The following is a 23337-nucleotide window of genomic DNA, read 5'->3' on the forward strand; positions in this document are numbered from 1 at the left end:
GCACTTGAAGTCTTTTGCTGATTTTTAATATCGTGATAAGCTTGTTGCAACTGTACTCTTTAGAAAACAAATTCAACTTGATAGCCCGGCTATGACTGGCTGATTATACTGAGTTAGGCTTTTATTTATTATGGAGTCAACCAACTGGCAGCAACAACTGATATCGCTGAGTTCTTTGCAGTATAACATTCAATGTCAATATGATATCATACTTTGACTCGCCGTCTTGCATCAGACCAAAGATATGCGAGAAATTGGCCGTAAAAAAAGCTGAACTGTGTCTGGTGCCTGTGTTTTGGATAATGGAAAAGTAATATGGTCACATCATAGGTTCTGATCTTGAGTGATCTTCATTGCAGAGAAAAAATATATTTAACTCTGTATTTTTTACATAATGAAGTATAAAATAGTGAACGATCGTTCTTTTTCGGGTTCTCTGACAGGTGTGATAAGTTGTCTTTGTCATAGCCGCTGACTGTAGATACTCTTTGAGAGACAGATTCGTAACCTATCCAGGTTTAAACGTGCACTTCCGGTTGTAGCAAAAATGGCGACGTCTTCAAACAACAAGCGCATGGTCTACGTCGGTAAGTGCTTTTCCCGTGCTGTGTTGCTAATTTCGTGTGTTTGAGTCGTACAGTTATATTCATGTGTTCCTTGAGCGTTAATTATCTTCGGCGAAGGGTAACACTGATTGAGATTGAACTGTTGCGCCGGTCTCATACAAAACGACTGGCGTACTGCTCTCTCTCTCGCTCTCTACTAGTACTACTCTAGTCTCTAGCTTGTCTCTCTCTCTCTCTCTCTCTCTCTCTCTCTCTCTCTCTCTCTCTCTCTCTCTCTCTCTCTCTCTCTCTCTCTCTCTCTCTCTCTCTCTCTTTGTTTTATGCTGTCCCGTGTCCACCAGAAACGAATCCACAGAAACCATGTAACTTGTAACGAAGTTACAGACATGTAGTGATGTACGTATACCATTATAATTATATATAGATATCCATCTCATTGTGAATTGTCATCAGGTGGACTTGCAGAGGAGGTCGATGACAAGGTTCTGCATGCAGCCTTCCTGCCATTTGGTGACATTGTTGACGTACAGATCCCGGTGGATTACGAGACAGGTGAGCAAATGAAATGATATGATGTCTTCAACTTTTCTTGAATGTAATGGATGCATGCTAACTCAATACTACAACATTCGATTATGTTACGGCCTGAGTGTGTTTGTTCTTGGTTTTAATAAATTATGCATAGGCCTACTTATGGGGTTTTTTTCATCCGTGATTGGTCTAACAGTAACAGTACTAACACTGAATAGTTCGATTGGTCTAACAGTAACACTGACTTAGAATAGTTTGAATTAAGAAGGAACAATGAAAGTGATTTACTATTTTTGATTACAGCAAAATGTTCAACTTTCAAAAGTCTTGATCCTTGGTTTTGTTGTATTTTCAGAAAAACACAGAGGATTTGCCTTTGTCGAATTTGAGCTTGCAGAGGTAAGTATTCAGTCACATCCCCCACCTGATAATCATCATTATTTTGTGAGAAGTCTTTTCTAAAAACACTGAGGCTCTATTACTAGTATTAGGTATTATATATTACTATTTATTTCCGTGCTTGATAATGTAATAAAAATTATGCTTTTGGTTCCATCAATGATGCAGAATTGATTCATAATCAAAGACAAAACATGCAAATAAATTATAAAGTCTTGTTTAATGATATAAAATGTCAAAAAAGCCCCAAAATAGTCTACAATTTGTTGATACCCCGCATTTGTTGTGTGATATTTGATCATTTCCTGTATTAACAACTGAACTGCATCATGCATGTATCATTGCCCATTCTTTCAGTTTGGTTATGTATACACTATATCAGTATTGGCGTTAACCGGTAATTACCGATATTTTACCGGTTGAAATTAGAAAATACCGGAAGAAAATTTGCTGCCGGTATGACCTACCGGTTGATTTTTAGAACTACCGGGGTTTATTCGCTGGTAAAACAACACCAGTACTCTGAGTTAGACTCTTACTGGTTCCAATGACCAGCCTACCGTTTTTTTCTGCATCATTAAAGTTTGCGTGCCGGTTTGAAAAAAATACTAACGCCATCACTGCTATATATTATAAATATAATGTTAAAACTACACAGCTAAAGGCTAAGTTGGGTTTTTTTGTTTTGATTTTCAGGATGCATCAGCTTCTATTGACAACATGGTGAGTTCAAACTACAATAGTCTATCTCTCCTACCTTGCAGGTGGCTTGTCATGACAAGTGTTTCATGGGGAAAATAATACTAATAGACGTAGAGACAACAGAATGTGTTGTTTCAAGTTTCATTGGAGGACGTACCACTGTAATTCAGAAGAATTCATTATTAAAAACAAGTTTGCCATGTAATACTGCTATTCATGTAACTGAAACATTCTGAGAAAGATTTTTTACACCTCCTTTTTATATTTAGTCAAGTTTTGACTAAATATTTTAACATCGAGGGGGAATCGAAACGAGGGTCGTGGTGTATGTGCGTGTGTGTGTGTGTGTGTGTGTGTGTGTGTGTGTCTGTGTGTGTGTGTGTGTGTGTGTGTAGAGCGATTCAGACTAAACTACTGGACCGATCTTTATGAAATTTGACATGAGAGTTCCTGGGTATGAAATCCCCGAACGTTTTTTTCATTTTTTTGATAAATGTCTTTGATGACGTCATATCCGGCTTTTCGTGAAAGTTGAGGCGGCACTGTCACGCCCTCATTTTTCAACCAAATTGGTTGAAATTTTGGTCAAGTAATCTTCGACGAAGCCCGGGGTTCGGTATTGCATTTCAGCTTGGTGGCTTAAAAATTAATTGATGACTTTGGTCATTAAAAATCTGAAAATTGTAAAAAAAAATACAAATGTATAAAACGATCCAAATTTACGTTTATCTTATTCTCCATCATTTGCTGATTCCAAAAACATATAAATATGTTATATTCGGATGAAAAACAAGCTCTGAAAATTAAATATATAAAAATTATTATCAAAATTAAATTGTCCAAATCAATTTAAAAACACTTTCATCTTATTCCTTGTCGGTTCCTGATTCCAAAAACATATAGATATGATATGTTTGGATTAAAAACACGCTCAGAAAGTTAAAACAAAGAGAGGTACAGAAAAGCGTGCTATCCTTCTTAGCGCAACTACTACCCCGCTCTTCTTGTCAATTTCACTGCCTTTGCCATGAGCGGTGGACTGACGATGCTACGAGTATACGGTCTTGCTGAAAAATGGCAGCTACTTGACTAAATATTGTATTTTCGCCTTACGCGACTTGTTCTTGTTTTCAAAGCATATTTTTGTGGAGTGTTCTTTTGCATCCCACAGCAACCGAGGAAAAAAACCAAAATATTGTTTTTTGGTTTTTTTTTTTTGCTGTTGGCAAAGAAAAACTGATGTGTGGCGGTTAATAAGTGAGTAGTTTTGAATGTTCTTTTCCTCGGTATGTTTCAGAATGAGTCGGAGCTGTTTGGTCGCACAATTCGTGTGAACTTGGCCAAGCCGATGAAGGTCAGGGAGGGAGCATCACGAGCTGGTGAGTTATACAGTAGTGTGACTCGCACGCCTCAAATCGGTACCCCCCTTTTAAGACCCCTATTCTAAGACTCCCCCCCCCCCCCCCCCCCCTTTCAAGACCGTGTTTTATCAGACTTTCTGTTTCATAACCTCTGTAAATTTATCCCCGAGTACGCTAGTACAAGGGTCCAGCAGACTTTAATTGTGTGTCTGTGTGTCTCGACTTAACAGCTTATTGCTGGGAAACTACTGGGCGCAGCTCGTTCAAAAGTTGATACACTAACTTGATAATAGGTCCGATTGATCGTATTAAAACTTCATAATGTTACCTGGGACCTAAATGCGAAATAAACCACAAAAAAACGACTTGGCGGTGGGAGGAATTCGCGGTGCAACAGCCAGCCAGGCAGTCTGATAGAACGGTGCAAGGTCTCGGCCAACCAAGACTATGGCATACTCGTAGCAAAGCCGCCGGATGGTACCGTAAACCAAGAATACTGACGTAATCACGTCACGGTCGAAAGTCTTTGACGTCAATGCCTCCCTGTAGTCTTTTTCTCTCGCGCGGTGTGTGTGTGTGTGTGTGTGTTAATTTTGTGCACATGTGTTAGTGTTACTATTTGTGTGTGTGGGTGGGTGTGTGTGTGTGCGTGCATGAGTCTGTACTCGTGTGTGTGTGTGTGTGTGTGTGTGTGTGTGTAAGAAAGAAAGAAAGAGAGAGAGGGAGGGAGTGAGGGAGAGAGTGTGTGTGTGTGTGTGTGTGTGTGTGTGAATGTCTGAAGAGTACTCGGGTCCAGCACGAGCATTTTTTATTAAGACCTGATTTTCTCAGATTTTTGGAGGTCTTACAAGGGGGGTTCCACTGTACAGTGTGACTTGCACGCCTCATATCAGTAGATGTTCGGCAATCGTGTGTTTTGTAGGTCTAATAATTTGGAAAGAGAGCGCCTCAAAAGAACACAGGTAGGAAACAAAAATCCCAAATTCTCAAAGGGTGACATAAACTTGATAATATCATAAAGGTCTGGAAATTTATCATTTTATATGTGATTTTATTTTGTCAGACACAAAATGAAGTTAATTCTAATATTTAACCTTTATCTGTCTTGGTGTGATATCTTTGTGTATAGAAATGTGTCAGTGTGAGGCAGGCCAAATAGCAAATTGCTGGGGGTTTCTTTAACAGACAATGAACTTTATGAAGTGGGTGGGGTTTTTTTTGTTCTTGTTCTTACGTTACCATAATCCAGCATAATTCAGGATTCAGGGGCGCAAGGGCTTATGTAATCTGATCATATGAATTGTATTGTTTCTTTTCGTTATTTGCAGTGTGGGCAGACGACACATGGCTACAGAAGCATGCGGGAGAGACTCTGGAGACGACAGAAGGTGAAGAAGGGGAGGAGGGGGACGCCTCAACCAAGAGACCGGCTGAAGAAGAATCTGAGGTGCGGTAGCTAAACAGCAGGACAACCCCCCCCCCCCCCCGTGTTTTTTTAAGTTACCCCGGATTTAAGACTTTGCCTGCTTTTAAGATCTTTGTTATCTCCGATTTCATGTTCATAACCTCTGTAATTTTGCCTCCATCTTATTTTTGATACTCCCCGTCTTTTTAAGGCCTTATTTTCTCAACGTTCTGAAGGTCTTCAAATAGAGGTTTCACTGTATTCTGTAAACGATTACCAGAAATAACTCTGTCGGGGTTTTCATGGGCTATGGAGGAATTGTGCCCCTTGATTTTAAAACAATACGGCAAACAATGTGACACACTCAGTTGACGTGTGCCATCAAGGCGACCACAATGACACTGATCTCTGATGTGCAGTGCGTATGCGATATGACGCCTTTTTCCTTTAAAAAAAAATATGCATATGCATGGGTGGGATTCTTCCGGTATATGCCGGAAATCCGGATTTGATTATGGCCTCATTTTTACATTTAGTCAAGTTATGACTAAATGTTTTAACATCGAGGGGGGAATCGAGACGAGGGTCGTGGTGTATGTGTGTGTGTATGTGTGCGTGCGTGTAGAGCGATTCAGACCAAACTACTGGACCGATCTTTATGAAATTTGACATGAAAGTTCCTGGGTATGATATCCCCATACGTTTTTTTCATTTTTTTGATAAATGTCTTTGATGACGTCATATCCGGCTTTTCGTGAAAGTTGAGGCGGCACTGTCACGCCCTCATTTTTCAACCAAATTGGTTGAAATTTTGGTCAAGTATTGTTCGACGAAGCCCGGACTTCGGTATTGCATTTCAGCGTGGTGGCTTAAAAATTAATTAATGACTTTGGTCATTAAAAATCTGAAAATTGTAAAAAAAAATATTTCTTTTATAAAACGATCCAAATTTACGTTCATCTTATTCTCCATCATTTGCTGATTCCAAAAACATATAAATATGTTATATTTGGATTAAAAACAAGCTCTGAAAATTAAATATATAAAAATTATTATCAAAATTAAATTGTCCAAATCAATTTAAAAACACTTTCATCTTATTCCTTGTCGGTTCCTGATTCCAAAAACATATAGATATGATATGTTTGGATTAAAAACACGCTCAGAAAGTTAAAACAAAGAGAGGTACAGAAAAGCGTGCTATCGTTCTCAGCGCAACTACCACCCCGCTCTTCTTGTCAATTTCACTGCCTTTGCCGTGAGCGGTGGACTGACGATGTTACGAGTATACGGTCTTGCTGCGTTGCATTGCGTTTAGTTTCATTCTGTGAGTTCGACAGCTACTTGACTAAATGTTGTATTTTCGCCTTACGCGACTTGTTCTCTCTACTTTTATTTTTTGGATGATTCTTCAGGATTCATGACATTTGTTAGTCCCACCCATGCACATGGAAGATCACTATTCACTGCTGCAACCATTGCAGGCCTGCAGTGATTGATGATTTGGTGATTTCTATGTAGAACTAGTCACCTGGCATCTAAAAAAATATATAAGACACTGGCCTCCCATGCAGAAGGTTGAGTGTTCGAATCTGAGCCGCATCTGGCGGGTTCAGGGTGGAGATTTTTCCGATCTCCCAGGTCAACTTATGTGCAGACCTACTAATGACTTACCCCCCTTCGTGTGTACACACAAGCACAAGACCAGTGCGCACGGAAAAGATTCTGTAATCCATGTCAGAGCTCGGTGGGTTATAGAAACTGGATAATACCAAGCACGCATCCCTTGAAATCCACATATGCCTGCCTAAAGGGTGGAGTAAAAACCGTCATACACGTGAAACCCCATTCTTGCAAAAACGTCAGTGTACATGGGAGTTTCAGCCCATTGAATGCAGAAGAAGAAGAACACAAATTAACAAGTGGCTATTTTCCTTGTACACACACACACAAAACTACAGAACAGATCAATATTGTAATGTTTATCGTTTCAATTTTTTCTGCAGGCGGACACAGACGCGACAGCAGCCAAGCGACCTCGGCCCGCAGGCAACCCCCAGGTGTACATTGACATCAAGATCGGGAGCCGCAATGTGGGTCGCATGACCATAGAGCTACGCGCTGATGTGGTCCCTAAAACAGCTGGTGAGTGCTACAAGGAAATTTTTTTGTTTTTAATTTATTTTGTAACCACTTGTTGTGGGGGGCGATGTTAGCACAGTTTGTTTGTTCGTTCATGGGGTGAAATTCCCACGGCTTTTACGTGTTTGACCGTTTTTTCCCCGCCTAAATGGCGGCCATACGCCGCTTTCGGAGGAAGCATGCTGGGTATTTTCGTGTTTCTATAACCCACCGAACTCTGACATGGATTACAGGATCTTTTTCGTGCGCACTTGGTCTTGTGCTTGCGTGTACACACGGGGGTGTTCGGACACCGAGGAGAGTCTGCACACAAAGTTGACTCTGAGAAATAAATCTCTCGCCGAACGTGGGGACGAACTCACGCTGACAGCGGCCAACTGGATACAAATCCAGCGCGCTACCGACTGAGCTACATCCCCGCCCGTTAGCACAGTATTACCTGCGATGAAAATACACCCTTGTGACCGGTCAAAATAGTCCGTACATTGCAGGAGGTGTGTGTGTGTGTGTGTATGCATGTCTGTGTGCATGTGTGTTTGTTTCATGGAATAGTCACTGAGAAGTGTATTGCATTTTACCTTGACAGAGAACTTCCGATGCCTGTGTACGCACGAGAAGGGCTTCGGCTTCAAAGGCAGTGTGTTTCACAGGATCATCCCACAGTTTGTATCCTTTGGCAGTTATTTGCAACTGTTTGCATGTTCAATAAACTCACAGAAAAACTTGTGAGAGACATTTTATGGCTCTTCAAGGCTTTATGTTAACCAGAAATGTCTTGTAATTTACTGGTAAAAATTTGCAAAAGGTACAGAAAAAATCTAATTCTTAAGGTTTTCATACCTACAATTTATTATTTTAATAGACAGATATTTGTTTTCCTGTGAAGTTATGACGTAATTATATAATCTGAGGGGCTGGCGTAACATAGTGATAATTTTTTGTAAGAGCCAGGAGTGGTATGTGCAACGAAATAACAAATTTAAAAAAAGACTAACAGTAACATGATCACTGCTTCTGCACAGAGAAAGTCTGTAAGTGTATGCAGCATTTTAGCTAACTGGACATTTCCAGTTATATCACCACTTTTGATAACAAAATACCAAAAAGAAACCAACTGGTCAGAGGAAAAGAAACCATCAACTGGTCAGTTGAGTAGTTTTCCATATCAGCATTAAATTTTGTTGGTAATTGTTGGTTTGACTGGTTGGTGTGAGCATGTGACTTCATTACGAGACATAGAGTGCAGTCCTTAGTATGTTATTTGTCTGTGTAAAAGACCAAACATTGAACAGGCAGGGGTACACAAAGTAAATGGGGCATGTAGATAAACTCCATCTTTTCATACAAAGAAAGCCTTAACCCTAGCCATCAGATGTGCCAGGGAGGCGACTTCACAAACCACAACGGCACTGGTGGCAAGTCCATTTACGGCAAGAAATTTGAAGATGAGAACTTCCAGTTGAGACATACTGCTGCAGGTAAGCATCTCTAGCGGTTCTGTTCGTGTTATTGCCAGTGGTATCACAGTGGTATTACATTAGTATTACATTACAGTGGTATTACATTACAGTGGTATTACATTACAGTGGTATTACATTACAGTGGTATTACATTACAGTGGTATTAAAGTGGTATTACAGTGGTATCACAGTGGTATCACAATGGTATTACAGTGGAATCACCCTTTTAAGACCCCCAATTTATGACTTCCTTCCTTTTAAGTAATTGTTTTCTCAAATTTCTGTCCATAACCTCTGCAAATTTACCCCCATTTTACGACTCCCTCCTTTTTGGCTCACGTAAGTGTAGCCTATGCGATCGTAACTTTGTCTGTCTGTGCGTGCGTGCGTATGTGCGTGCGTGCGTGTGTATGTCTGTGGTAGAAACTCTAACATTTGAAGACGTCACATTACATTGACGTCACATTATGACGTAAGAGGGTTAGACGTCACGCGAAGGAAGCACTGAAAGTCTCGGTCATTATTATTTTGAGCGGGCCGAGACTAGTTGGCAGTCGTGTCCCTGTAAGTAGGCTACATACAGACAGATCTAGATCTAGTGTCTCGCTTTCTTGCACAGTGTCACCTATGCTCTTTCTGTGTGTGTGTGTGTGTGTGTGTGTGTGTGTGTGTGTGTGTGTGTGTGTGTGTGTGTGTGTGTGTGTGTGTGTGTGTGTGTGTGTGTGTGTGTGTGTGTGTGTGACGGAGTGATTGAGTTTGTGTTACTGTTTGTCGATTTCTTACGTGAGCCTTGATGGCTTCGCCTCTTGTTAAGACATGATTTTTCTCAGGGTTTTGGAGGTGTTAAATGGGGGGCTCCACTGTAGAAGCAGAAGGGGAATACAGTCAAACCTGTTTATGACAACCACTCAAGGGACTGATCGGAAGGGATTATTAAAGACAGGTGGTCTCTATGGAAAAGTAATTTTTTAATAGAGAACAATTTATTTTGTAAGGAATCCTTTGGGATAGTGGTTATGAGCAGGTGGTCATTGTCAAGAGGTAGTCACCAGGGCATGTTCAACTGTATCAGTCTACCTCTGTGTAGATTGTAAAGCAGATGAGTAGTTTTGCTTTAAGAGGCAGTATGGCAGAATACATGTATTACTGGTTGAGTCAAACCACATATCTATAAAGAATCTCTGCTGCCTATTTTTGTTAGAAATGCTGATTTTCACCAATGTTGCTGTTTTAAGTGAGGTTCTTACTTCTGAGAGAGAGAGAAAATGAGAGTTTTACGCCCTCACGGCAAAGCCATTAGGGGCATGTTACACGGGAAAACCCGGCTTTGTATGAAAATAAAAATGCGGGGGGGGGATGTAGACACCTGGCTGCCGGCTGCTAGAGGAGACCTGAAATGGGCTAGGGACCGGGTTGGGTCGTCTTGGGTCAGTGCTGAAATGGTTACTTTTTTGGCTGTTGGCCGAACGGACACCCGGGCTTCATATTTTTGCATGCTTGTATTCGTGTTTCCAAGGCCTGAGGCTTTCGCTGTGACCCTGGGATCTTTATCGTGCGCATGCGTGCACACGGGGGTGTTCGGACACCGAGGAGAGTCTGCACAAAGTTCACTCTGGGACACACATCCCGCGCCGAACTTGGGGGTTGAACCCACGCTGATAGTAACACCGGTTTTAAAGCCAGCGCCTCTACCGACTGGGCAAACTCCCCCCCCCCCCCCCCCCCAATTTGTTGGGGTCAAGAAGTTCCATGGAGGGCGGGGGGTATGGAGTAACACATAGTGTTTTGCTCAGAACATTCCCACCCATGCAGAGCCGCGCTATGGGTACGCATTACCGTGAAGCTGTCAGTCAGTGCTACCAAATGTCGTCTGTGTCTACCACTCGGTGGTGACTTAATGTGGGTCTATGTAAGCAGATGTTTCTTACTTCTGTGTGTGTGTATGTGTTTCATGTGTGTATGTCTCTGGCTATGTGGTGGTGTTCTTTTTTTTTTCTCACAAAAGTGCGTGTTAGTAAGTGTATTTTTAAGGAGAGGTAATAAGGCCAGCTGAAGTTCAAGAGCACGCCAACACAAATTGTTCTGTGTATTTAACAGTACAATTAATGCACAGACACAAAGCTGGGGGTGCATATGTCTATACAAGAAGCTGCAATTTTATCATAAGTATTCCTGGCACACAGTTTGCTGGAAGATAATGTCTGACAGCCCTAACATGTACAAGCAAAATGCGCAAACACCCACGGCAAGGTAGAGGGTGAAACTTTCTCACCGAAACGTTTAAACATGACCTAATTTTGCAGACTTTCTCATTTTGAATTACTGTTTTATATTTGCAGGAGACCTGTCTATGGCAAATTCCGGTCCCAACACAAACGGTTCACAGTTCTTTTTAACATCAGCAAAAACAGATTGGTGAGTCTATTTCTCTGTTGAATGCTTTCTCCGTCACTGTTGTGGTTGGCTCTGTCTTCTTTCTGTAGTTCACAGGAATAGAATTGGTGAAATATTGCAGTTCACATGCAGTCATACATGATACATTTTTACTTACATTTGCACATTTTAGGCTGATATTTGTGTTTGATATTTTATTTTATTTCGTAAATACTTCTTTTTTTGGTTGCTTGTAGACAGCATTAATTTTGCTCATCTTATTTTAACCCGTCGCGATATAACCTTCGTGGTTGAAAACGACGTTAAACACCAAATAAAGAAAGAAAGAAATCTTATTTTAAAATGATGATTTTGGCAATGTTTTTAATTTCAGTGGTATGTAACTTCTGTTTTCCTGTTATACAGCAGTTGTAACTTGTTCCAATTTTACTGAATATCTGGTCTGACGATGATGTCCTTGTTGTTCCCGTCTTTTATTTGATTCTAACCAGTGTCTTGTGCTGCACACCTTCATGATGTAAAATACCATACCAATACTTTCACAGCCTGTACATTTTGTACAGCTGATATGTAGAAGTCACTGAGACAAACTCCATTCTCAAAATTTTTTGTCACTTCCTCAGGAGACGTGCTGAAGAAGTGATAGAATTTTAACAAACGCCATTACTAACATGATGATGTTTTTTGGACTTTGTTTGGCTTTTGACATCGACACAGAGATTTCACTTCAAAAGCGAGGGTCAAAAAGTGAATGTTTTGTTGTTTAATCGATAGCGTATGTCTTTCAGTCACCAGATGAGCTCATTTTAATGACGTTTTTCCTGTGCAGGTTGGATGGAAAACATGTGGTGTTTGGCAAGGTGATAGAAGGCATGGATGTGGTCTACAAAATAGAGGTGAGTTTTTTGTTTCTGTTTTCAGGTTTGATGCATCACAAACACGAGAAGTATACATTCATCCATGTACACACACATATATATGCACTCACACACACAAGAAGCATACATCCATCCATCCATGTATGCATGCACACACACTCTTACTTTCAAACATGAGACACGCACATCCGCGCACCACCATTCCAGAATTATTTCTCTTGTAGATGGGGAACAGGTTTTCTGTTACCATTATCAGAAGATGCTTGTAAGTGTCAGGTACCAGTTTTAATGTAGGACTAGGGTAACTCTAAAAATAACTTTGCATGGTTTGTTTAGCAGTTTACAATTGAAGACTAGAATCAACATTTATCACTTTACTGCTAAATACAAGTGACAGTGCCATTCATTCTTACAGATGCCATCCTTTAAATAGATAACAAGGATAAGTGTTGTGAATTTATTTTGCAGAAATGCGGAACCAAGGGAGGCAAGCCAACGGAAAAAGTCATGATTTTGAACTGTGGAGAGTTAGTCTGAAATAGGTTTTGTTGTTGTTAGCATGTATGGGCAAGAGAGAGAGGTAGAGTGTGTGTGTGTGTGTGTGTGTGTGTGTGTGTGTGTGTGTGTGTGTGTGTGTGTGTGTGTGTGTGTGTGTGTGTGTGTGTGAGAGAGAGAGAGAGATAGAGTAACTCAAAAAAGGAGATGCATGTGCTTGTAAGTGTGCATGGGAAAAAGAATAGCTGTTCTCTGTGAAGACTTCATACATGTATGATTGTGGATGTGTGTGTATTCAAGGAATAAAATTATAAGTATGCATCAAAACTCTATAAATGTGTTCTGTATTGATTGGTACCAACAGTTTGTGTGAATGGATTTGTTAACTTTTTCGCTGTTAAATAGGCTTAGAGCTTATCAATTATTTATGTGTTCAAAAAACTGGTAGAGGACAACATATAGCATGGGTCCATCTTATGATCGCTTGGATAACACCCTACGATTTGGATTCCTGTTTTCTATAATTGTCTTGTTTAACCTCTCTCCCCATCTCGCGATAAAACTAAAGGCTGACTAAGCTTGCAAGTTCTTGATCTGACTTTGGGTTTACACTGCAGCTGTAACAAGCACCAACCGAATGTGGCCTAGTGGTAAGGCGTCCGCTCCGTGATCGGGAGGTCGTGGGTTCAAACCCCGGCCGGGTCATACCCGACTTTAAAATTGGCAATCTAGTGGCTGCTCCGCCTGGCGTCTGGCATTATGGGGTTAGTGCTAGGACTGGTTGGTCCGGTGTCAGAATAATGTGACTGGGTGAGACATGAAGCCTGTGCTTGCGACTTCTGTCTTGTGTGTGGCGCACGTTATATGTTAAAGCAGCACCGCCCCGATATGGCCCTTTGTGGTCGGCTGGGCGTTAAGCAAACAAACAAACAAACCAATCGAATGGTTCAAATACAGTCGGACTCAACACTTGTTTGCTTTTTGTAACAGATCAGGTACGGTAATAGATGATTTTCGGAAATAACCCTTTCGTTTCCTCTGACTAACATTGGAGGGGCCAATCATTGGCGAGGGGTGTGTCAGAAACATGTGGGCAGGAGCACGTGTTTCCGACACACCCCTCGCCAATGATTGGCCCCTACAATGTTTGTCAGAGGAAACAAGGGTACTCACTCTTCCACAACCTCGACAGAGTTATTTTCGGAATTCGTCTACCGAGTGGACAATTTGAGGAGACTGGCACTGTAGCTAACCAAGAGACTGCAAGATGAACCATGCTACATCTGTTCACTGTTGCTAACCAAGAGACTGCAAGATGAACCATGCTACATCTGTTCACTGTTGCTAACCAAGAGACTGCAAGATGAACCATGCTACATCTGTTCACTGTTGCTAACCAAGAGACTGCAAGATGAACCATGCTACATCTGTTCACTGTTGCTAACCAAGAGACTGCAAGATGAACCATGCTACATCTGTTCACTGTTGCTAACCAAGAGACTGCAAGATGAACCATGCTACATCTGTTCACTGTTGCTAACCAAGAGACTGCAAGATGAACCATGCTACATCTGTTCACTGTTGCTAACCAAGAGACTGCAAGATGAACCATGCTACATCTGTTCACTGTTGCTAACCAAGAGACTGCAAGATGAACCATGCTACATCTGTTCACTGTTGCTAACCAAGAGACTGCAAGATGAACCATGCTACATCTGTTCACTGTTGCTAACCAAGAGACTGCAAGATGAACCATGCTACATCTGTTCACTGTTGCTAACCAAGAGACTGCAAGATGAACCATGCTACATCTGTTCACTGTTGCTAACCAAGAGACTGCAAGATGAACCATGCTACATCTGTTCACTGTTGCTAACCAAGAGACTGCAAGATGAACCATGCTACATCTGTTCACTGTTGCTAACCAAGAGACTGCAAGATGAACCATGCTACATCTGTTCACTGTTGCTAACCAAGAGACTGCAAGATGAACCATGCTACATCTGTTCACTGTTGCTAACCAAGAGACTGCAAGATGAACCATGCTACATCTGTTAGTTTCCATGCACTCATTCAGCTTTAGGTTGTGAGCAGTCCACACTTTAATGTTAGAGAGTATATTTCTTGAATTATGACAACGATTTTGGGTATTACATTGTTTTATTTCACTTTTTATGTTTGTCATGTTTTATGTCATTTGATTTCACATCCTACAAACACAGTAAACACAAATTCTTTTGGACGACTCCATCAAACATAGCAGACATGCAATTGCAACAACAACAAAAAGCTTCTTGTCATGCTAACTCATTCCAGGGTTTGAATCTGTACCTTTTTAAACCAGGAACCAATAATCTAAATAAACTCGTGCAAGCAGAAAAGCGCTGCTTAAAAAATACAACCAGATGTCACATAAGTAAGTCTGTCAGGTACATTTCAGAGCCTCAAAAGGGCTAGAGTGTACAAGTAAATGTCTTGTTAATGTCAAGTACAAAAGAGACATATGTCTTGTAAGAATTCATATGTGTATGCATTAAAGATGCACAATGGCATACGAAAACCCTTGAACAGATTCATGTGTTATAATAAATTTTAAAAAAAACTGTCAACTTCTATATATACATGTACATTCAACTTTCTATAACTTCTTCTTCTTTGTTCATGGGCTTTGACTCCCACGTTCACTCATGTTTTTAGCACAAGTGGATTTGTACGTGTATGACCGTTTTTACCCTGCCATTCAGGCAGCATACGCCAATTTCGGGGGAGGCATGCTGGGTATTTTTGAGTTTCTATAACCCACTGAACTCTGACATGGATTACAGGATCTTTTCCGTTTTTTTCTTTATTTGGTGTTTAACGTCGTTTTCAACCATTCAAGGTTATATCGCGACGGGGAAAGGGGGGAGATGGGATAGAGCCACTTGTCAATTGTTTCTTATTCACAAAAGCACTAATCAAAAATTTGCTCCAGGGGCTTGCAACGTAGTACAATATATTACCTTACTGGGAGAATGCAAGTTTCCAGTACAAAGGACTTAACATTTCTTACATACTGCTTGACTAAAATCTTTACAAAAATTGACTATTCTATACAAGAAACACTTAACAAGGGTAAAAGGAGAAACAGAATCCGTTAGTCGCCTCTTACGACATGCTGGGGAGCATCGGGTAAATTCTTCCCCCTAACCCGCGGGGGGTGGACAATTTGAGGGGACTGGCACTGTTGCTAACCAAGAGACTGCAAGATGAACCATGCTACATCTGTTAGTTTCCATGCACTCATTCAGCTTTAGGTTGTGAGCAGTCCACACTTTAATGTTAGAGAGTATATTTCTTGAATTATGACAACGATTTTGGGGTATTACATTGTTTTATCCCCCCCTCTGCTTCTTTCTCTCTGTAAACTTGTAGGGCTAGTTATTTTTCGGTAACTTACCCAACAACCAAAATCACTTACCCAACAACGGGCCTGAATCCTCGATAGCTCATGGGTAGAGACTGTACACATTGTGGATCTACTTTTTGCGACTCAAAAGTTCAGAACACTCTAATGTACAAAATATACATTTCTGGAGCAAACAATACAACCATACCGTATTTAAACCAGCAACTACAGACTTGAACACATGAATCTCCATATAAAATCCATGAGTTTGGTTGTTTTCTGAATTCAGATCTGCCGTGCACAATCGTTTATCGCTAGCAAGATTCCAAGGAAAAGTAACTCTCATACTTTGTCTAGCGACACGAGTAGTTCCCCTTCCAGATTTCGGCTGCACCGACAAGACTGCAATCCGACGGTCAGTTTTCAACAATATTTCATTTTATAAACAGATCACACGCAATCAATTGCAAACATTTAATCAACGTAAAGAACATGCAGCGGTTTCATACACTATTTTGCCCCAGAAAACTAAACTTCATACAGTTTTTAACGTTGGAACACGGGTGTAAAACTTCGTCTGCTAGTCACATTCGAAGAAAGAACATTTCCTGAGCGATACCAAAACATGAACAGAACACACACTATCTGCCTTTACCGCCACAGCAGAATGACAACATAACTGTGTACTTGATTTTAGTTCAAAACATGGAAACTGACAAGAAGTGTTAACAAAATTGAATGATTTGCACGGAACTATACAACCGCGCATTAATCGATCGCCTGCGCAGGTAGACTGGTTGGGTGAATATGATTCGATCAAACTTTCGCACAAAAACTCCTCTTTTCTTTGAATAACTGAAGAAAGGAGGGATAAAGAGGTTACATACCTCGTCTCAGTGATTATCAAAAATAATGGTCTCAGTTCGCGGTCATGAAAAAGCTCGCTGAAGCTCGCATTTTTCATGATCCGCTAACTTCGACCATTATTTTTGATAATCACTGAGACTCGGCATGTAACCTCTACTTATTTCCCTTTTTGGCTCACGTAAGTGTAGCCTATGCGATCGTAACTTTGTCTGTCTGTGCGTGCGTTTGTGCGTGCGTGTGTGCGTGTGTGTGTATGTCTGTGGTAGAAACTTTAACATTTCCGAGTCTATGTGTGAGTGGTTATCCAAGACTATGGATAAAGCTCGCATAAGATTACGTCACGGTCAAAAGTGTTTGACGTCAATTAATGCATCATGACTGCATGCCTCCCTGTAGTCTTTCTCTCTCGCGTGGTGTGTGTGGTCTCGGTCATTGTTATTTTGAGCGGGCCGAGACTATTTGGCAGTCGTGTCCCTGTAAGTAGGCTACATGCAGACACAGACAGATCTAGATCTAGTGTCTCTCTTTCTTGCACAGTCGTCACCTAAGCTTACTGTGTGTGTGGGTGTGTATGTGTGACGGAGTGATTGAGTTTGTGTTACTGTTTGTCTATTTCTTACGTGAGCCTTGAAGGCTTCGCCTCTTGTTATGTTTGTCATGTCATTTGATTTCACATCCTACAAACACAGTAAACACAAATTCTTTTGGACGACTCCATCAAACATATGCAATTGCAACAACCACAAAAAGCTTCTTGTCATGCTAACTCATTCCAGGGTTTGAATCTGTACCTTTTTAAACCAGGAACCAATAATCTAAATAAACTCGTGCAAGCAGAAAAGCGCTGCTTAAGAAATACAACCAGATGTGTCACATAAAAGTAAGTCTGTCAGATACATTTCACAGCCTCAAAAGGGCCAGAGTGTACAAGTAAATGTCTTGTTAATGTCAAGTACAAAAGAGACATGTCTTGTAAGAATTCATATGTGTATGCATTAAAGATGCACAATGGCATGCGAAAACCCTTGAACAGATTCATGTGTTATAATAAAATTTTAAAAAACTGTCAACTTTTATAATATACATGTACATTCAACTTTCTATAACTTCTTCTTCTTCTTCTTCTTTGTTCATGGGCTTAGACTCCCACGTTCACTCATGTTTTTAGCACAAGTGGATTTGTACGTGTATGACCGTTTTTACCCCCCTATTCAGGCAGCATACGCCAATTTCGGGGGAGGCGTGCTGGGTATTTTTGAGTTTCTATAACCCACCGAACTCTGACATGGATTACAGGATCTTTTCCGTGCTCACTTGGTCTTGTGCTTGCGTGTACACACGAAGGGGGTTAAGTCACTAGCAGGTCTGCACATAAGTTGACCTGGGAGATCGGAAAAATCTCCTCTTAACCCACCAGGCGGCAGCGACCGGGATTCGAACTCGCGACCTCCCGATTAGGAGGCTGACGTCTTACCACCACGCCCGTCACTTTCCATAACTTAAACTGACTCAACAGTCAAAAGTTCATTTGTTTCGTCATGAAAACAAGCAAAGATGAAACATTTGCAAAAATAACATAATTTGTTTCAAATATAAAAATATACAGAATGAAAGATGTAAAACTCAAAAGACCAGTGTCTCAACACTCACACATGTGCACAATAAACATCTCAAGCTCACAGTGAAAGTCTGAATACTGACGTGCATGAAGGAGCACAGGCGCTTGTATCTCCTTTATCCTTCCTGTACTATTACTACTATTATTCACTAGCAGTAATAGTACAGGAAGGATAAAAGAGTATAGCGACCAGTGCTTTAAAACAAGCTCCTGTGTGTAGGAGGAAAATAAGACTGGGTGGCACAACTACATGGGTGTATGCTACTCCAAGGAAAATTCTCCAAGGACACAAATGTATAAATGAAGCAAAACAAGAGACAGATAAGGCGATGTGCTGCTCAGGGTTTTCGTTGTCTTGACAACATGACTTTCTCCAGTCCCATCATGGGCGCTTCAAACGCCAGAGACAGGACAAAGGCCACAGCAAATGATGCCACACTGAAAGACAGGAACGCCATCGCCTGCAAAAGCAAAAGAGATGTTTTTAGCACTCCTTTCATTCATCATTCATATCTCTTCCCTTCCAGGTTACTTTGATAGACTGACGCTTTGATGCATCTCACACTCTCACTCTCTCTCTCTCTCTCTCTCTCTCTCACTCTCTCACTCTCTCTCTCTCTCTCTCTCTCTCTCACTCTCTCACTCTCTCACTCACTCACTCTCTTACTCTCTCTCACTCTCTGTCTCTCAGTCTCAGCACTGAGTTTTCGGTAAAATGACTTTGTGAAGTCCACTTCCGTCGCAGTTAAGGACCTCATTAAGACAAACGTCCAACTTACACAGTTGAGGTTCGACATGTAGAAGAGGTTGGGAGCACTGAGGTGGAAGAGAGTCATGATGATTGGATGGACCAGGTAGGCCATGTAGGTCAGACGACTCAGTGGGATGAAGGCGCTCCACGACAAGAACGTGTTCACTGGACCTGTAATATAGACATGTAGGTCAGACGACTCAGTGGGATGAAGGCGCTCCACGACAAGAACGTGTTCACTGGACCTGTAATATAGACATGTAGGTCAGACGACTCAGTGGGATGAAGGCGCTCCACGACAAGAACGTGTTCACTGGACCTGTAATATAGACATGTAGGTCAGACGACTCCGAGGGATGAAGGCGCTCCACGACAAGAACGTGTTCACTGGACCTGTAATATAGACATGTAGGTCAGACGACTCAGTGGGATGAAGGCGCTCCACGACAAGAACGTGTTCACTGGACCTGTAATATAGACATGTAGGTCAGACGACTCAGAGGGATGAAGGAGCTCCAAGACAAGAACGTGATTCACTGGACCTGTAATATAGACTGTGATGATGTAGGTCAGATGACTCGGTGGGATGAAGGCGCTCCACGACAAGAACGTGTTCACTGGACCTGTAATATAGACATGTAGGTCAGACGACTCAGTGGGATGAAGGCGCTCCATGACAAGAACGTGTTCACAGGACCTGTAATATAGACATGTAGGTCAGACGACTCAGTGGGATGAAGGCGCTCCATGACAAGAACGTGTTCACTGGACCTGTAATATAGACATGTAGGTCAGACGACTCAGTGGGATGAAGGCGCTCCATGACAAGAACGTGTTCACTGGACCTGTAATATAGACATGTAGGTCAGACGACTCAGTGGGATGAAGGCGCTCCATGACAAGAACGTGTTCACAGGACCTGTAATATAGACATGTAGGTCAGACGACTCGGTGGGATGAAGGCTCTCCACGACAAGAACGTACGTGTTCACTGGACCTGTAATATAGACATGTAGGTCAGACGACTCAGTGGGATGAAGGCGCTCCACGACAAGAACGTGTTCACTGGACCTGTAATATAGACATGTAGGTCAGACGACTCAGAGGGATGAAGGAGCTCCAAGACAAGAACGTGATTCACTGGACCTGTAATATAGACTGTGATGATGTAGGTCAGATGACTCGGTGGGATGAAGGCGCTCCACGACAAGAACGTGTTCACTGGACCTGTAATATAGACATGTAGGTCAGACGACTCAGTGGGATGAAGGCGCTCCATGACAAGAACGTGTTCACTGGACCTGTAATATAGACATGTAGGTCAGACGACTCAGTGGGATGAAGGCGCTCCACAACAAGAACGTGTTCACTGGACCTGTAATATAGACATGTAGGTCAGACGACTCAGTGGGATGAAGGCGCTCCATGACAAGAACGTGTTCACAGGACCTGTAATATAGACATGTAGGTCAGACGACTCCGAGGGATGAAGGCGCTCCACGACAAGAACGTGTTCACTGGACCTGTAATATAGACATGTAGGTCAGACGACTCAGTGGGATGAAGGCGCTCCATGACAAGAACGTGTTCACAGGACCTGTAATATAGACATGTAGGTCAGACGACTCGGTGGGATGAAGGCTCTCCACGACAAGAACGTACGTGTTCACTGGACCTGTAATATAGACATGTAGGTCAGACGACTCAGTGGGATGAAGGCGCTCCATGACAAGAACGTGTTCACTGGACCTGTAATATAGACATGTAGGTCAGACGACTCAGAGGGATGAAGGAGCTCCAAGACAAGAACGTGATTCACTGGACCTGTAATATAGACTGTGATGATGTAGGTCAGATGACTCGGTGGGATGAAGGCGCTCCACGACAAGAACGTGTTCACTGGACCTGGAAGGTAGACATGTAGGTCAGACGACTCAGTGGGATGAAGGCGCTCCACGACAAGAACGTATTCACCGGACCTGTAATATAGACATGTAGGTCAGACGACTCAGTGGGATGAAGGCGCTCCACAACAAGAACGTGTTCACTGGACCTGTAATATAGACATGTAGGTCAGACGACTCAGTGGGATGAAGGCGCTCCATGACAAGAACGTGTTCACAGGACCTGTAATATAGACATGTAGGTCAGACGACTCGGTGGGATGAAGGCTCTCCACGACAAGAACGTACGTGTTCACTGGACCTGTAATATAGACATGTAGGTCAGACGACTCAGTGGGATGAAGGCGCTCTACGACAAGAACGTGTTCACTGGACCTGTAATATAGACATGTAGGTCAAACGACTCAGTGGGATGAAGGCGATCCACGACAAGAACGTGTTCACTGGACTTGTAATATAGACATGTAGGTCAGACGACTCAGTGGGATGAAGGCGCTCCATGACAAGAACGTGTTCACTGGACTTGTAATATAGACATGTAGGTCAGACGACTCAGTGGGATGAAGGCGCTCCACGACAAGAACGTGTTCACTGGACTTGTAATATAGACATGTAGGTCAGACGACTCAGTGGGATGAAGGCGCTCCACGACAAGAACGTGTTCACTGGACTTGTAATATAGACATGTAGGTCAGACGACTCAGTGGGATGAAGGCGCTCTACGACAAGAACGTGTTCACTGGACCTGTAATATAGACATGTAGGTCAGACGACTCAGTGGGATGAAGGCGATCCACGACAAGAACGTGTTCACTGGACCTGTAATAAAGACATGAAGGTCAGATGACTCAGAGGGATGAAGGCGCTCCATGACAAGAACGTGTTCACTGGACTTGTAATATAGACATGTAGGTCAGACGACTCAGTGGGATGAAGGCGCTCCACGACAAGAACGTGTTCACTGGACCTGTAATATAGACATGTAGGTCAGACGACTCAGAGGGATGAAGGAGCTCCAAGACAAGAACGTGTTCACTGGACCTGTAATAGAGACTGTGATGATGTAGATCAGATGACTCGGTGGGATGAAGGCGCTCCACGACAAGAACGTGTTCACTGGACCTGGAACCAGGAAGGTAGACATCTTCACTGCATGAGAAAAGGTACACATTCATTGTGACTGGGTCAACCAGTGAGATGGTACAAGTTGATTATGACTGGATCAACCAGTGAGATGGTACAAGTTGATTATGACTGGGTCAACCAGTGAGATGGTACAAGTTGATTATGACTGGGTCAACCAGTGAGATGGTACAAGTTGATTATGACTGGGTCAACCAGTAAGATGGTACAAGTTGATTATGACTGGGTCAACCAGTGAGATGGTACAAGTTGATTATGACTGGGTCAACCAGTGACATTGTTTTTAAACTGAGTGAAATCTATGATAATTTGGGACAATTATTCAGCCCCTTGAACATAGATTTCCCTCAGTTAAAAAAAAAAGCCTAATTTGCACAGAGAGCAGTCAGGTATTAGAATGCTTGGTAAACATTTATTTTAAGCCACGAGGATGTTACATTTTTACCCCGTGTAAAAGCGTGGATAGATCTGCGATACAGTCGAACCTAGCTGCCCTAGCGACCACCTCTTGAAAACGACCATCTGTCTGAAACGACCATCTGTCTGAAACGACCATCCGAAAGAGTCCCCGACGGGTTTTTCTCTCTATAATTCACCTTTTCATATCGACCGCCTGTCCCTAAAGACCACTTTGGGTCGGTTCCTTGGGTGGTCGTTATTGACAAGTTCCACTGTACTTTACAGAATGGTTTAATCGTGAAGGAATCTTCTTTAACATTGTGACAGGGGAGGCTACCGCTCCTTTCACAGCAGACTCTGCACCCGAGTTGTTGGCCTTTAAGTCAACACCGGTTGATTGTGGAATTCTGTTTGTGATGGGGTCTGGTGGTTTCCGATTGTATGTTCATGGAAACTTTCGGGTTTGCATAACAGTTTTTATAGGGCTAAGAAATTGGCCCTAACATTTTCAATCCTGTTTGATTGCACTTCGCCTCCCGAGGTGATCATAGTGTTTCGGCACTCGGTTACAACATTGTTAGTACAGACCACAGGAACTTATATCAAAGCGCCGGTCGAGCATTATCTACTCCTTCCTCCGTACTCTACCTTACTACAACTATATTCACTGAGACTTCCAAAAATCTGAGAAAATCGGGTCTTAAAAAAAAGGGAGTCTTAAAATGGGGGTCAAATTACAGAGGTTATTTGTTTGTTTGTTTGTTTGCTTAACGCCCAGCCGACCACGAAGGGCTATATCAGGGCGGTGCTGCTTTGACATATAACGTGCGCCACACACAAGACAGAAGTCGCAGCACAGGCTTCATGTCTCACCCAGTCACATTATTCTGACACCGGACCAACCAGTCCTAGCACTAACCCCATAATGCCAGAC

General features: G+C 42.2%; 2 protein-coding genes across 2 annotated transcripts in view; one reads left to right on the forward strand and one right to left on the reverse strand.

Annotated features, from left to right (window-relative positions):
* Positions 1-442: 442 nt before the first annotated feature.
* On the forward strand, positions 443-12669 carry LOC138966095 (peptidyl-prolyl cis-trans isomerase E-like). The gene is made up of 12 exons (XM_070338177.1): positions 443-587; positions 1020-1118; positions 1453-1496; positions 2193-2219; positions 3496-3577; positions 4888-5006; positions 6971-7109; positions 7693-7772; positions 8479-8584; positions 10906-10981; positions 11790-11856; positions 12307-12669. Exons 1-12 carry the CDS (start codon positions 548-550, stop codon positions 12373-12375), a joined length of 948 nt encoding a protein of 315 aa, XP_070194278.1. The 5' UTR covers positions 443-547; the 3' UTR covers positions 12376-12669.
* A 1805-nt stretch (positions 12670-14474) lies between these two features.
* The window catches only part of LOC138966093 (nose resistant to fluoxetine protein 6-like), a 38472-nt gene continuing 29609 nt past the window's right edge, over positions 14475-23337 (reverse strand). Inside the window, exons 13-14 of the mRNA XM_070338176.1 lie at positions 18986-19128; positions 14475-18667 (exon numbers count right to left, since the gene is read on the reverse strand). Of these exons, the coding sequence (XP_070194277.1) occupies positions 18545-18667; positions 18986-19128 (266 nt within the window). The 3' untranslated portion in view covers positions 14475-18544. The remainder of the gene's footprint in view (positions 18668-18985; positions 19129-23337) is intronic.

Source organism: Littorina saxatilis, linkage group LG5, assembly GCF_037325665.1.
Source record: "Littorina saxatilis isolate snail1 linkage group LG5, US_GU_Lsax_2.0, whole genome shotgun sequence".
NCBI lineage: Eukaryota > Metazoa > Mollusca > Gastropoda > Littorinimorpha > Littorinidae > Littorina > Littorina saxatilis.

What these genes read in the sequence shown, in the direction of transcription:
- LOC138966095 (XM_070338177.1), top strand. Translation starts at nt 548, where the DNA reads ATGGCGACGTCTTCAAACAACAAGCGCATGGTCTACGTCG. An exon ending in CCCGGTGGATTACGAGACAG is followed by an intron (nt 1,119 to 1,452) that starts GTGAGCAAATGA and finishes TTGTATTTTCAG; the next exon opens with AAAAACACAGAGGATTTGCC. An exon ending in ACATCAGCAAAAACAGATTG is followed by an intron (nt 10,982 to 11,789) that starts GTGAGTCTATTT and finishes TTTCCTGTGCAG; the next exon opens with GTTGGATGGAAAACATGTGG.